Here is a 13,302-nt window from a genome sequence, read left to right as displayed (position 1 = left end):
AACCCGAGTCTGACACCCCTGATTCAGAGTGTCCAATCAGCCTACCATGCATGTTTTTTGGAATGTGGGAGGAAGCCAGATTACCTGGAGAAAACCCACGCAGGGGAGAACTCCCTGACACAAGTAGTTGGACAACCATTCAAGCTCACAATCATACCTAAGGGGCAGCCTACCCTAGGACAGCCTACACTATAAGTGTTTGTGATGTGGGAGGAAACCCACGCAAGCCCAATGAGAATATGCAAACTTCACAGAGTGATGAACAAACAACCAGGGATTGAACCCTCGACCTCAGACCTGTGAGGTCAACGTGCTGACCACTCGAAATGTTTATGTTAGAGATCTGCATTGTAAACAAACAAAAAAAGCATACTGCCACATAAATACTTCTGACAGCGTCAATCCCAGTCAACAAAATTAATCAATAGGATCTGCTTAATATTCATAATTATTACTGACTCATTTCTTAGGCAACATTTTTTTACTATGTCATTGGAGAGTGAAGGCACTGTTTACTTTGCCTCTGTGTCAAGGCATCCCATAATCATGACTTAAATTGTGTCATCTTTGATAGTAGTAATTAAGACAATTATAGTGCTGTGAATTGGTGCAACCTTGAATACCCATGTAGTAAAGGAGATCAACTTTAAATAATGCGTCATAGTTTGAAACAATTAGGATTACTTTACAAATACAAACAACTGTTTACAACAACAACAACTGTTTACAATCAACAGAGTTTGTTAGTGTCTAATTTACAATTTTTGAACCGAACATCAACTGGCAAAGTGCTTAAGTACAGCTCACCCTTTGAGCTATACAGAAAAGTGGGGAAATTTACTGTCTCATGAACCATAATATTTGGCTGTGAATCTCCTATCTCAGGGCCACGAGTTGTTCAGTCAGAATTTCTGTAATATTCCAGATTATTTATTGTCTGTTTTTCTGATCGTTCGCAAATCACCAAGAAGCATTCATAAAATGGTTCATAAAACCAAGGGTTACACATAAATATGGATTTAAAACCAGCTGGGGAGAAATTACATGTATTCTAAAATATGACCACTGTTGCCAGATTCAAGGAGTTATTCCACATTTGACAATTGTCTAGTGCCTGAATTTTCTCTTGCACCTTGTTAAACCTCTCTACCTCTTGTTTTAGATTCCGTTCCTTGCGTTCTTCGACTAATGGAATCTCAATTGCATTTGCTTTTATCATTTACTGTCAATCTTGAGCTTGTTCTTTTTCTTGTTAATGCCTTCTGCAACTCAACTAAATCTGACCCCAACCATTATATACTTCTTTCTACTGCAATTAGGTCTTGGGTTTCATTACACTTAGCAAAGTAAGAAGGTTGAGGGTGGGGTTGATCAATAGAGGAAGAGGATGTGAGTAGTGGAGAAGAGGAAACAAAAGACTGGTTACAGAAAACCTGCCAACAATAATTAATGGTTCTTCGCCCTTAGGTCGTCAGATAAATCTGATGCTAAATTACCACTAACACCTTGCATTATGCGCTCTGCTTTCATTTAGTGGTTGTTTACTTCAATTCAGTTTGTAATAGTGTAAACAAACTAACGGCAATCAATTAACCTGTGTATTAACATTACATATGCATGTTTGACTGTCTGGACAGAAAACTAAAAAAAAAACAGAAACCCAAGCCACACAACTTCATTGCTATTAGGCAACTTCCTCGTACATATTATTATGAAGAATGTAGACTATTATAAAGTAAACACCAAACCAGAACCAAGTATGCCTGTTACAGTTATCCAGGCATGTTATTCACATTAAATAAGTGAAATTAGCCATGTTATGGCGTATTGCTGTTATTTGTCATCTAGGTCGCGGGGGGGCTGGAGCCTATCCCATCTGACTCCGGGCCAAAGGCCAGCCATTTTCAGGGTAGGGTAGGGACAACCATGTAGACTCCCACCCATACCTAGGGGCAATTTAGAGTGTCCAATCAGCCTACCATGCATGTTTTTGGAATGTGGGAGAAAACCGGAGTACCCGGAGGAAATCCACAAAGGCCCAGGGATAAACACTGGATTTGAACCCAGGACCCCGGCACTGTGAGGCCGACACGGTAACCACTCACTCCATCGAGCGGTAAAATAAACTGTGTATTCTCAAAGATAAAATGATTTTCTCCTTTTAAAGACATCTCAGAAAGCAACACATAAAATGATGGATTGCCCTATTGTTGTTTTTTGTTTTGTTGCATTTCCCTTCTTTGTGGCAGGGTTTACTTCAACCAGGATTTATACAATTTTCCATTCTATATTTACACTTGCACAGGACAGCATGCTGGTAAAATGATGGATGGAAGCTGGCTCAGATGGCCAAGACTGTTGTGGTGCCGCTTGAGTGATGTCATGCTAATTATAAGGGCAGTTTTAGCTCTCTCCATGCCCGCTACACACCTGAACCTGGAAATACAAGAGAGTTTATGGTTTCTCTCCATTCCATGGCGAGCTAAATTAAATTATACTTGGACAGAGTTAAAACGACTGGATGAGAAACTGCAATGGAAAAGACATGATGAGATCATTGGGCCATTTCCTGACTTTCTCTTGAGATAACCCATCAGTCTGGGCTTTTTAAGACAGACAGACTCTGCTCAGTATCACCAACCCCCCCAAGTCCCCACCCCCCTCTGCTTCATCACCATATTTGTGCTTCCCTTCCTGCATTCTTAAAACCTTGCCTACTTTTTTTCCACTGCTTCTGCCAACTTGGTTATTTACAAAGGAGAGCACAGCTTAACGTTCATCACTCACAATTTTCCTTTCCTTCCTTAGCATATCTTTCAAATTAGACTACCACTTTCATATTACCTTTGTGTTCCTTGAAATGGTCTGTTGTCAATAACGTTCCCTTTTTCCCCCCAACTAAGTCTTGTATTTGCAGAAATACAGCACATGCATCTGATCATTGCAAATTAAGAGTTTCATGAGTAATAATATAGCAGTGTGGAGTGAAATTAATTCCATTGGGGATCTTCATGATATAAATGCAGTTACTATAATCCAGTACAGTTTTTCTACTGGTCAGTTTGACAAAATTTGCATTTACTAGATTAGATTAGAACTTTATTTCATCCCGTATTTGGACATTTTCCTTGGTTGCAGTAGCAAGACAGACACACAAGACATTGTAGACCTAGGTAAAAAAAACTGGAGCCACACATAAGAAGTCCAGAAAGTGGGGACACTCTGCAGACTGTCTTATTTAGAGTATTCATCTGACATTCCAATCACATTTTTGGGATAAACCAGGGGGAAAACTGTAAAAGGCATGGCGATAACACAGGAAAGTCAGGTCTCGGAACTCAATCCTTGATCACACAACTGTGAGGCAGATATACAATTCAGTCATGAATTGGAAAAAAAAAGTCAAGTTCAAATGAATGTTCAGTGAGTTCAATTAAATCCTGCACCCACTCAATTTTCAACTGTCAATCAAATATCACAACTATGACCTAGGAAATGGGTGCTCTATTTCTCAGATGTGAAATTTTCTTTGCTTAAAGCCATTAGTAGCTGAAATATATTCCACTCGGCAGTCATATTTCTTGTAGGGAATGCAGCAGTGTCAGAGGACTATGCAAAAGAAAAGTGCATTTTCCGTTATAAAAGCATAGATAAGTATCATAAGTAAATAAAATCAGTCCCTTTTCATTTTTTCCTAAGTGCTTGTCATTTACACGTTTCTATTTAAAGTGTTTATTATGGTTATACTTATAATCACCTTCACAGTAGTTGTGAAAACTCAAACTACTATAAATAAAAATGTAGTCGAGACTACTGATACATTTCAATATAAACTGTACTGCTTGGTGGCAATGTGGCTATACTCAAGAAACAGTTCTTTTTTTAAACATAAAAGCTTACTTTATTTGGAAAGGGATATTTATAGATGACATGTAAGCAAACAGAGGAAGAAGATGAATAGAGGAAGAGAGAATAGGAAGTTTTTGTTCTGCTTTACCTGTCTTCCTGCTTCATCACATAATGCTTTGATCTGACATCAGATTTAGCAAGTTGACAACCGAGATTTAGAATCTGAGAGAACTTTTCGAAAGTTAATGTGAAAGGAACATAGAATATGTATGTGTGTGTGTGTAACATAAGTTGTGTCGGTAGGATGCATTTGTGTGTGAGGTTACATGGGTGAATATAAAATTGATGTGACTAGCGCTAGAAAATAGGGTGTTTGTATTCTTTTCATGGAATTTTCCAGATAATTTGTTGAAATTTAAGATTTCTCTCATATAAGACACCCCCTGAGTGACAATTTTCACCCCCATATTCATGGTTTCAATAGGGAGTATAAATGTATTATTTTGAAGGAAAAATCTCAAGAAAAATCATTGTAATATTTCTGAGATATTGTATGAATCGAAAAGATTGTTTGCTGGATTTCCGACATATTTAAAAAGGAAGTCATGTGAACAGTACAACCAGGGAGTGTGTTTGTAGCGGTCCAGTTTTTACCAAGTCTTTGGGTGCAATAATAACATGAGACAGGAATATCAGATTCCTGCCTCCTTTTTATAAGAAAATTCTTGTTTCTGTAATTATAAGGAAAAGGATTATGGCGATAATTTAAGATAGGTTGCTTGGTATTTTTTTTGCTTTGAATATAACAGTTCATTCTTTTACGTGGGTTTATGATGTATGTTATTTGTAGGCTAGTGTGGTGCCTTGAGACTGATGCATGGACACAAAAATCTAACCTGCACGACACCTTTTACATAATAACACTGCATGTAAGTGTTTGTTCATAAAAGCACACAATATTTGTGTACGCATGTGTTTTTAATGTAAATCGACTAATAATTATTATGTGGAGTTTATATGTTCTTCCCGGGCTTGCGTGGGTTTTCTCTGGGTACTCCGGTCTCCTCCCAGATTCCGAAGAAATGCATGGGAGGCTGATTGGACTTTCTAAATTGCCGCTAGGTATTAGTGTGAGCGTGATTGGTTGTTTGTCTCCATGTGGCCTGTGATTTGCTGGCCATCAATTCAGGGTGTCCCCCATCTCTGGCCCAAAGTCAGCTGGAATAGGCTCCAGCACCCTCTGCATCCCTAGTGAGGCTAAAGCGGTTCAGAAAATGAGATGAGATGAACAATAATTGTCTGTGTGCTCTGAAAACTACATTTTATCATTTTCCAACTCCCACATGTTATAGGCAGTCCGAGCTTTGTTTCACCCACTCAGAACAGGAGGAAAAGTGAATAACATGATTTGAGTTGAGGGAGTAATATTGCTGCAACCATGCATTGACTGTTTCATCACCACTTACGACCAGTAAAACCAAACCAATACAACTTAGGCATCTGGTGGGTATGCAGTGGATTTTAGCCCATAAAATGCAAATCAACATTCAATATGGTGCAAATGGCAGTATTATTGTACAATAGAAGAAAAGGAACAGAGGACAATAAAGGGAGGAATATGGTTACTAGTACCAACTCACAACAATTATCAGCACAAGCTCCAATTACAGAGCAGCTAAATGAAGTGACGACAACCATCAGCACCTCTACTGACTCGGACGCGTGCTCAAAACACGCCCAAGACGACACAAATCAGGCCCATAGTGATAAAGAATATGACATAAAAGATGTGTTTTCAAAGACCTGTTCATTGGCTGCCAGCTCCTTTTCCAGCTGCCGGTGCTTGTTGTGCCACACGAGATAATGCACAGGATAGCGACTCTTCTCCGGAGTTTTCTTTGCAGAAATCATCCTCGTTCATAGTTTGTCGCCTCCTTCGTCTTGACTGTGGATGATGAGGATGCTTTGCTTTTGGCAGTGCTGCTCGCTATACAAGCCAGCAAATCATCATGTCGTTCACAGAAGCGCGTCTAGCACTAACGCCCTGCTTTTATTTCTCCAGCACCCGCCTGGGCACCTCTTTCTTCCTCCCTTGCCTACTCCAGTATCGCATCTCCCCTCCTACTGCTTCTCTCCTCCCATCCGCATGCTGACTGAGATGCACTCACAAACTGCAAGCAAATGTGCTGTAACCCAGCCAATCCGCTTTGAGGGATGCTGTGATTGAATTTATGTCTCAAAACAGGCTGCACATATTTGGAGCAAATACTCACATTGCACAAATTTGCGCCTTAATCAAGCCCCTTATGTGCTTTAGAGGAAACAGAGGTTAGTAAGTCGTATAGGCACTACGGTCAAGAGCATTGTTCACATGCTTAATCTGGATTTCATTTTTTTTCATTTATTTATTCATCCTCGAAAGGTTTGCGGGGGTTGCTGGAGCCTAACCCAGCTGACTTCAGGCGAAAGGCAGACTACACTCTAGACTGGTCGCCAGTCAGCCGTAGGGCACATAGAGAGACAAACATCCATACACCATCACAATCATGCCGCCACCAGCGGGAATCGAGCCCGTGTCCACCCTTTAAACAACACTCGAGTAACACATGGGGGTTTGATCCCAGATCTGTATCTTCCTGTGGGGAGTTTGCATGTTCTCCCCATGCTTGCGTGGGTTTTCACCAGGTACTCCAGTTTCCTCCAGCATCCCAAAAAATATGCATGGTAGGCTGGTTGAATTTCCCCTAGGTAAGAATGTGAGTGTGAATGGTTGTCTGTCTCCTTGTGCCCTGCGATTGGTGCCCGTTCTTGAAGTTGCCTGGGATAGGATCCAGCACCCCCTGCGACCTTTGATGATAAGCCGTAAAAAAATGAATATTGTATATATGTGTTAGTGCGTCAGCCCCACAGCTCTGAGGTGCATGGTTCAAATTCAAGCCGGTCCACCTGTGCAAAGTTTGCACATTCTCCCCGGGCCTGCGTGGGTTTCCTCCGGGTTTCCTCCCACATTCCAAAAACGTGACACTGATTGGACACTATCAATTCCCTTCAGGTATGGGTTTGAGTGTGCATGGTTGTCCGTCTCCTTGTGCCCCGCGATCAGTTGGCCACCGATTGTCCCCCGCCTCTGAGATCAGCTGGGATAGGCTCCAGCACCTCCTGCGACCCTTGTGAGGATAAAGTGGTTACAAATTGAGTCAGATATTTATAACTATCCTTTCTAGATTAAAATGCCTACCGTTTATTTATTTCATTTTTTGGAAGAAAAAACATTTAACTAGTATACACTGAAAGGGTGTCGGGTATGTTGAAGCCAGGTAGAGAGCTGCCTTCTCCCGGCGAGATGTCGTCAGTGCAGCTTTTACAGACAAAACTACCTGCGGACAGCGCTTGCCACCGCTTCAGTACAATAGCCGCGCGATGTGCACACATATGCGACAATAGTGTAAGTTACTACTCCAATGCATGTTGCGAATGACCCAGGGGAACATACGGGAAATTTCAACTGCTAGCGGACCGGGAAAACCTCTCACGCTAGCCGGCTTCCGGGGATTGGAAGTCCGCATCGGCTGACGGCAGACTTCGGTCTTGCGGCTCAGGGGGTTAGGTCGAGCTAGCACATCATCGCCGACCATCCACGTCTCGATATTAGACACCTCCGATATGTCAAGAAAGCTACAGCGGACGGAGATCTGCGCTGACTGCAGTGCGCCAGGTAGGAATCAAAACACAGGAAATGGTTTCCCAGTTAGATCGTACAATACTTAAGGGAGCGACACGTCGGCGCGTAAAGGGCCGTGGTCGGACGCTCTAGGTTCGGATGCATAGAGCAGGAAAACGGCCAGTGCTTAAGTGTCGTTTAGGCCTAACATTGAGTGAAAATAGGCGTGTTTTTTAAAAGCCGTCATATTTTTAGTTTGTAGAAGCTCATTGTTGCACCCAAGAAGGTTGACTTATACGTGTGTTTGTATTTTTGTATATGTAGAAGGCGAGGATTTTGCAAGATATTATATGGTGTAGATCGCTTTTGATCCGAAGGGGTTTGTTTTGGTTTTTGTGTTCGAAAACACTAGCTGAGCTAGTAAACTGGTGACTTTCTCTATTTTTACCCATTGTACTAAATGCGGTGCAATCACAGAGATGTATAAACGTTGTTTATCACCCCTTACTATGGACTGATTTAATATTTTTTTTAAGAATGTGTTTATTATGTAGAGTATATTTGTCATAGATTTAGTTTAGTTAACAGTAGCCAAGCTTGCTAGCCAACTTTGGCTAAATGACAAGTTTTTTCAATGGAAAATTGCTTATGTTTAAGTTTTTCCCGGGAGTTCACAATTTTAAGTCTTTTAAATACTGACTGGTCAATATTTATAGTACTGATCAGGAAAAGTAAGCTTATTTTAATTAATTGACTATAGTTTCGAGTGTCATTTACAAAACGGTACAGTGTACCTAGAAACGATCAGCATAGTATCATCATATTCATTTCTTACAATTATTATATGATAACATTCTAATCACAAACATGTCATTATATAAAACACTAATGTATAGTCACCCAAGTAAGTGTTTACGTTCTTTGCTTTTTCTGTAATGCCTGAATGAAACGTGAAAAGATCAGACAAAGAAAAAAATAAATATTTGACTCTATTTGTAACCGCTTTATCCTCACTCGGATCGCGGGGGGTGCTGGAGCCAGCTGATCTCAGAGGCGGGGGGACACCCTATATCGGTGGTCACCCGATCACAGGGCACAAGGAGACAAACCAATCAGCCTAGCATGCATGTTTTTTGGAATGTGGGAGAAAACTGGAGTACCCGGAGGAAACCCACGCAGGCCCGGGGAGAACATGCAAACTCCACATATATATACATACTTAATGAAGTATATTGTGACTGTAAGAAATTTAACATGTAAGTAGAAGCTTCAACAAGCTAACAATTAATTATTCAAAGAAAGTAAAAAGTGAATTAATTGTAGAGACGGGCCTACTTATTTGTATTTTTACTTTATGACAATGTTCAATTGATCTTTTATATATGTAAGAAATTGGAGATGTATCATACACCATGAGAATAGCCTGTAATGTGTATGTGTCTCACTTACTGCATAAGAGTTGAGAAGCCTAATGGATATGCAGTATACTGCAGATGTGTCAGATAGACACTTTATCCATCTATGAATGATATGAAGAAATTTGAATTGGACCCTTCACCCTGCATGAATAAAATCCTCAAAAACAAAATACTCTATGTTGGTACACTGAGCCACTTCAAACTATATGTATTAAAGTCCTAATTAGACAGATTTTTGTTTTTGATTTTAAGTTATAGGCCATAAATATGAACAGTATTTTGGTACTTTTTGTGTGATAATAGAACATATTCTCACACTGCTGCCCAACTAATTATGCACAGTTTTATCCATCCATTTTGTTCAAGGGTGCTCAAGCTTATCCCATCTGACGTCTGGCCAACGGCACACTAGAGCCGGAACTGGCAGATGGATTTTTTTTTTCCGTTTCTCATCTGACTTTGTGTGTTTTTGTTCATCAGAATTAGAAAAACCTGCAGCTAGCCTACAAAAGAAAAGCTAAGAAGCATACAGGGACATAGTTAATCCTTAGATACTTTGCTATTTGAAATCGGGTTAAGTGAGGTAGATAAACTGATGACTCGACATCATGCATGCAGAAAGGCAGTTTCGATTTTAAAAGAAATTCATGGAATTCCCCAAAAATTCCGTATTTGGTTTTGAAGGTCTTTTGGAATCAGTACTACGATGCATTTTGAATTTGGATTATATGTAATTGCATTATGAAACATTTGTCCAACAATTCCTGGGTAAACAAGACATTGATAACTTGTTTAACAATGCATTTTTTTTTAAATGCATGATAACTCATCCACATTATTGCCCATTGTGTGATGCCAAACGAGGTCAACATTTTGTTGCCAGTTTTCTAATTTCTATCATGATTTGGGTGTGAGATTTGGGAAAAAGATGAAACGTTAGTTTTGAATAATAAATTGAGTGCACTTTATACTTTTTCGGAATTAATAAATTAAGATTTTTGGCCTTTGAGCTATACTTCCAAACTAGGTTATAGCTTTTAAAATATGCTTGCTGCTGTTACTGTGGCCACAGAATTTCTTCAAGTGAAGGTCTGTTCTAGCTCCTTTAATACATATACATTACATATACAATATGACATTATGTCATATGTTGTACTATTACAAGAGTCAACTTGTAATATTTGGTGGTTTAAGTCGTTTTGTTGCTTATTTTTATCAAACACGAGTGAATGAACCTCGCCAGTGCACCACATCACATCCTCTTCTAAACAAAGACACGGAAGGGATTTCCTTTCTTTTTTTTCTTTAAATGCCTCTTAAATACCTGGGCACAAGCAGCGGTCTCATTGAACATTCCCTTAACACATTTTAACTCACAGTCCTCGTTTTAGGAAAGCATGTAATTATATTCTTACTTGATATCAAGGACTTTTCCCATTCTATGCAAATGGTATGAAAACGTTGCATGACATATTCAACATGTTCGACCATTTTTCAGAATTAAAAAGTGTTATTGACATGTTTAAAAAGAATCTAAAAGTTTCTATTATTGCTTTTCAGACCCCGGCTGGACCAGTATCAACCGAGGGGTACTCATCTGTGATGAATGCTGTTCAGTTCACCGCAGTTTAGGTCGCCATATCTCCATAGTCAAGCACCTGAGGCACAGCGGATGGCCGCCTGCATTAATGCAGGTGAGATTGAATACACATACAGTGATAAAAAAAGGCATGAAAGACCTTTCCATAATAAGTATATGTTAAATTATATGGCTTTCAGAATCAGTCATCATCACCTTCGGTTGACTAGGTAAAAAAATGCCAAACTGACCAATTGGAATATGATGATATCTGTGATGGATGCAGTATTTTTTTCCCAATGAAATCACAGATATGAATTCGGTGGATCTCTGTACCTTAAAACATTTAGGCAGTGTTATGGGGGCCGCATTTTCTTCTTCTACTAAAGGTTTTTGATGATGATAAGACCCAGCTTGGATTCACGTCCCAATTGTTTATTTGTTCAGATGGTTCACACTTTGGCCGGCAATGGTGCTAATTCCATATGGGAACACAGTCTTCTGGATCCCGCTCAGATACAAAGTGGTCGAAGGAAACCCAACCCTCAAGACAAAGTCCAGTAAGTATCGTGAACACTAGTTTATTATTTACTTGAGTTGCCTTATAACGGCAAATATATTCCATGTATTCCTATAATAACTATTAATTTAAATCAGGTTTTACTTCACATTATTCTACTATTGTCCCATGTACAGTCCCACAAAATCCGAGTTCATCAGAGCCAAATACCAGATGCTGGCCTATGTTCACAAGCTACCCTGTCGCGATGATGATGGTGTAACGACCAAGGACCTCAACAAGGTCAGTGCATGAGGGCCCTTGAATCATCATCTTAGCGTTATCATAATTCATTTGACTCAGCGATACTGTAGCGTTACATGCGTAAGCACTGGGGGTGTTTAATATCAAGATTTAACTGCGAGGTCCCACATCAAAAACACGTATACACTAACACAGACTAGCTTATTAAACCCCACAGCACAGTATAAATTGAATGACAAAGCAAGATGCCGTGATGACCTGTGTTGCTGTGGACCTTTACTCTATCAATAAGAAGGATGTGCCTGTTTGTACTTCAGCCTTATTTTAAACTTTACCTTCTGTGTCCTTCTCTCTCTCTTTCTCTCCCTTTTGTGTCCCCTTTCTCTCTGGATGTCTTTGTTTTTCTTCTTTTTCTATTAGCAACTTCACTCAAGTGTGCGAACAGGAAGTTTAGAGACGTGTCTTCGACTGCTGTCCCTTGGTGCTCAGGCCAACTTCTTCCATCCAGTATGCAAATGACACACAAGACTTAGTAAATGATTATGACCTACTTTAGACCTTTCTTGACCTTCTTTTATCTGCCCCATGGGTTCCCCAGGAGAAGGGCACTACGCCTCTCCACGTGGCAGCCAAAGCAGGACAAATTTTACAGGCTGAGCTTCTAGTTGTGTATGGTGCCGATCCCGGAGCACCTGACATCAACGGACGCACACCAATGGATTACGCCAGGTAGAGGTCGACAAAACATAACACTGTGTGTGTGGATGTATCCAATGAGACTTTAAAATCTTTTACAGAGGTAATTTGGGTGTGTTGTGTGTTTTAGGCAGGCGGGACACATCGAGTTAGCAGAGAGAATGGTTGAATGTCAATATGAGTTGACAGATAGGCTAGCCTTCTACCTATGTGGCCGTCGCCCAGGTGAGCTATTGCAAGACCACAAAAATGATAGCAGTTGTCATAGTGCAAGATGTTGGCATTTCATGATATTTATGTTCTTATTCTTCAGATCACAAGAATGGCCATTATATTATCCCTCAAATGGCAGACAGGTATGGACCATAATCCTGATGTTTTGTCCAATGTTGTATGTCTTATTCTTGTTATAATTAAGCAGTTATGGTTTAATGCAGTTTAGTACTGTGCAAAATAGGCATATCTTAACCCAGGGGTAGGGAACCTATGGCTCGAGAGCCACATGTGGCTTTTTGATGGATGCATCTGGCTTTCCGCTAACCTGTGAGCTAAAATATGGAAATCGCTGGTGTCAGAGCTGAGATACTGCGCTTTATTTTTAAATTTGCATTAGACTCTTCTGGATTGCATGCTATCATTGATTAGCAATAAGAATGTTGTCAATGTTGTTTTCCACTTTAAAAGTGGTGAAATTATTAAAAACAAAAAAACCCATTTACATGTATTTTGACTTTTAAATTCGGAGAATGGCTCTCAAGGGATAACATTAGAAAATATTAATTGTTTATGGCTCTCTTCGTTAAAAAGGTTCCCGACCCCTGTTTTAACCCATCCTTCAAAGCGTCTAAAGTAGGGGTGTCCAGTCTGTAGAGACTAATTGATTTCTTACATAATTGTCTTTTTATCATATTTCTTAAGTCTTATTACTACTACAGCAGTCTGGGGTGAAGGTGGTGCTCTGGTTACAAATGAACTACAGTAATTGTTTACCAAGTGCCTATCAAACTGCACAAATCTCCCTTTCCAACTTTAAATTCCAATCTGCTCATGAGGTGTCCGAGTACTTCCATTATGCTCAGCTTGTTGAACTTTCATTCATTCACTCATTTTCTGAACCGTTTATCCTCACAATGGTACCTATCCCAGCTAACTTTGGGCACCAGGCGCGGGACACCCTGAATTAGTGGCCAGTCAATTGCCGGGAAAAAAAGACAGACCTAACCATTTGTGCTCACATTCATACACTAATTTGCTCAACCACCTATCTTGCATATTTTTGGGATGTGGGAGGAAGCCAAAAAATGCCTGGGAAAACTTGCAAAATCCCCACTTGGGA

General features: G+C 40.0%; 2 protein-coding genes across 6 annotated transcripts in view; one reads left to right on the top strand and one right to left on the bottom strand.

Moving 5' to 3' along the window:
* Positions 1-6,017, bottom strand: part of ankrd13b (ankyrin repeat domain 13B) — a 29,701-nt gene extending 23,684 nt beyond the window's left edge. The window contains exon 1 of the mRNA XM_077722163.1: positions 5,653-6,017. Within this exon, the coding sequence (XP_077578289.1) occupies positions 5,653-5,760 (108 nt within the window). The 5' untranslated portion in view covers positions 5,761-6,017. The remainder of the gene's footprint in view (positions 1-5,652) is intronic.
* git1 (G protein-coupled receptor kinase interacting ArfGAP 1) overlaps positions 1-13,302 on the top strand; it is a 53,086-nt gene that overhangs the window by 25,908 nt on the left and 13,876 nt on the right. For 2 of the 5 annotated variants that reach the window (XM_077722159.1, XM_077722162.1), the window contains exons 1-8: positions 7,172-7,564; positions 10,489-10,622; positions 10,955-11,067; positions 11,204-11,309; positions 11,691-11,777; positions 11,869-11,999; positions 12,097-12,191; positions 12,280-12,322. In XM_077722159.1, the coding sequence (XP_077578285.1) occupies positions 7,513-7,564; positions 10,489-10,622; positions 10,955-11,067; positions 11,204-11,309; positions 11,691-11,777; positions 11,869-11,999; positions 12,097-12,191; positions 12,280-12,322 (761 nt within the window). In that variant the 5' untranslated portion in view covers positions 7,172-7,512. Of the gene's footprint in view, positions 1-7,170; positions 7,565-10,488; positions 10,623-10,954; positions 11,068-11,203; positions 11,310-11,690; positions 11,778-11,868; positions 12,000-12,096; positions 12,192-12,279; positions 12,323-13,302 lie in introns of those variants that run through there. The other 3 variants (XM_077722160.1, XM_077722161.1, XM_077722158.1) reach the window with 2 other exon arrangements.

This window comes from Stigmatopora nigra, chromosome 8 (assembly GCF_051989575.1).
Source record: "Stigmatopora nigra isolate UIUO_SnigA chromosome 8, RoL_Snig_1.1, whole genome shotgun sequence".
Classification (NCBI taxonomy): domain Eukaryota; kingdom Metazoa; phylum Chordata; class Actinopteri; order Syngnathiformes; family Syngnathidae; genus Stigmatopora; species Stigmatopora nigra.
Note: the sequence above shows the minus strand (reverse complement) of the source record. Positions and strands in the feature narration are given on the sequence as shown.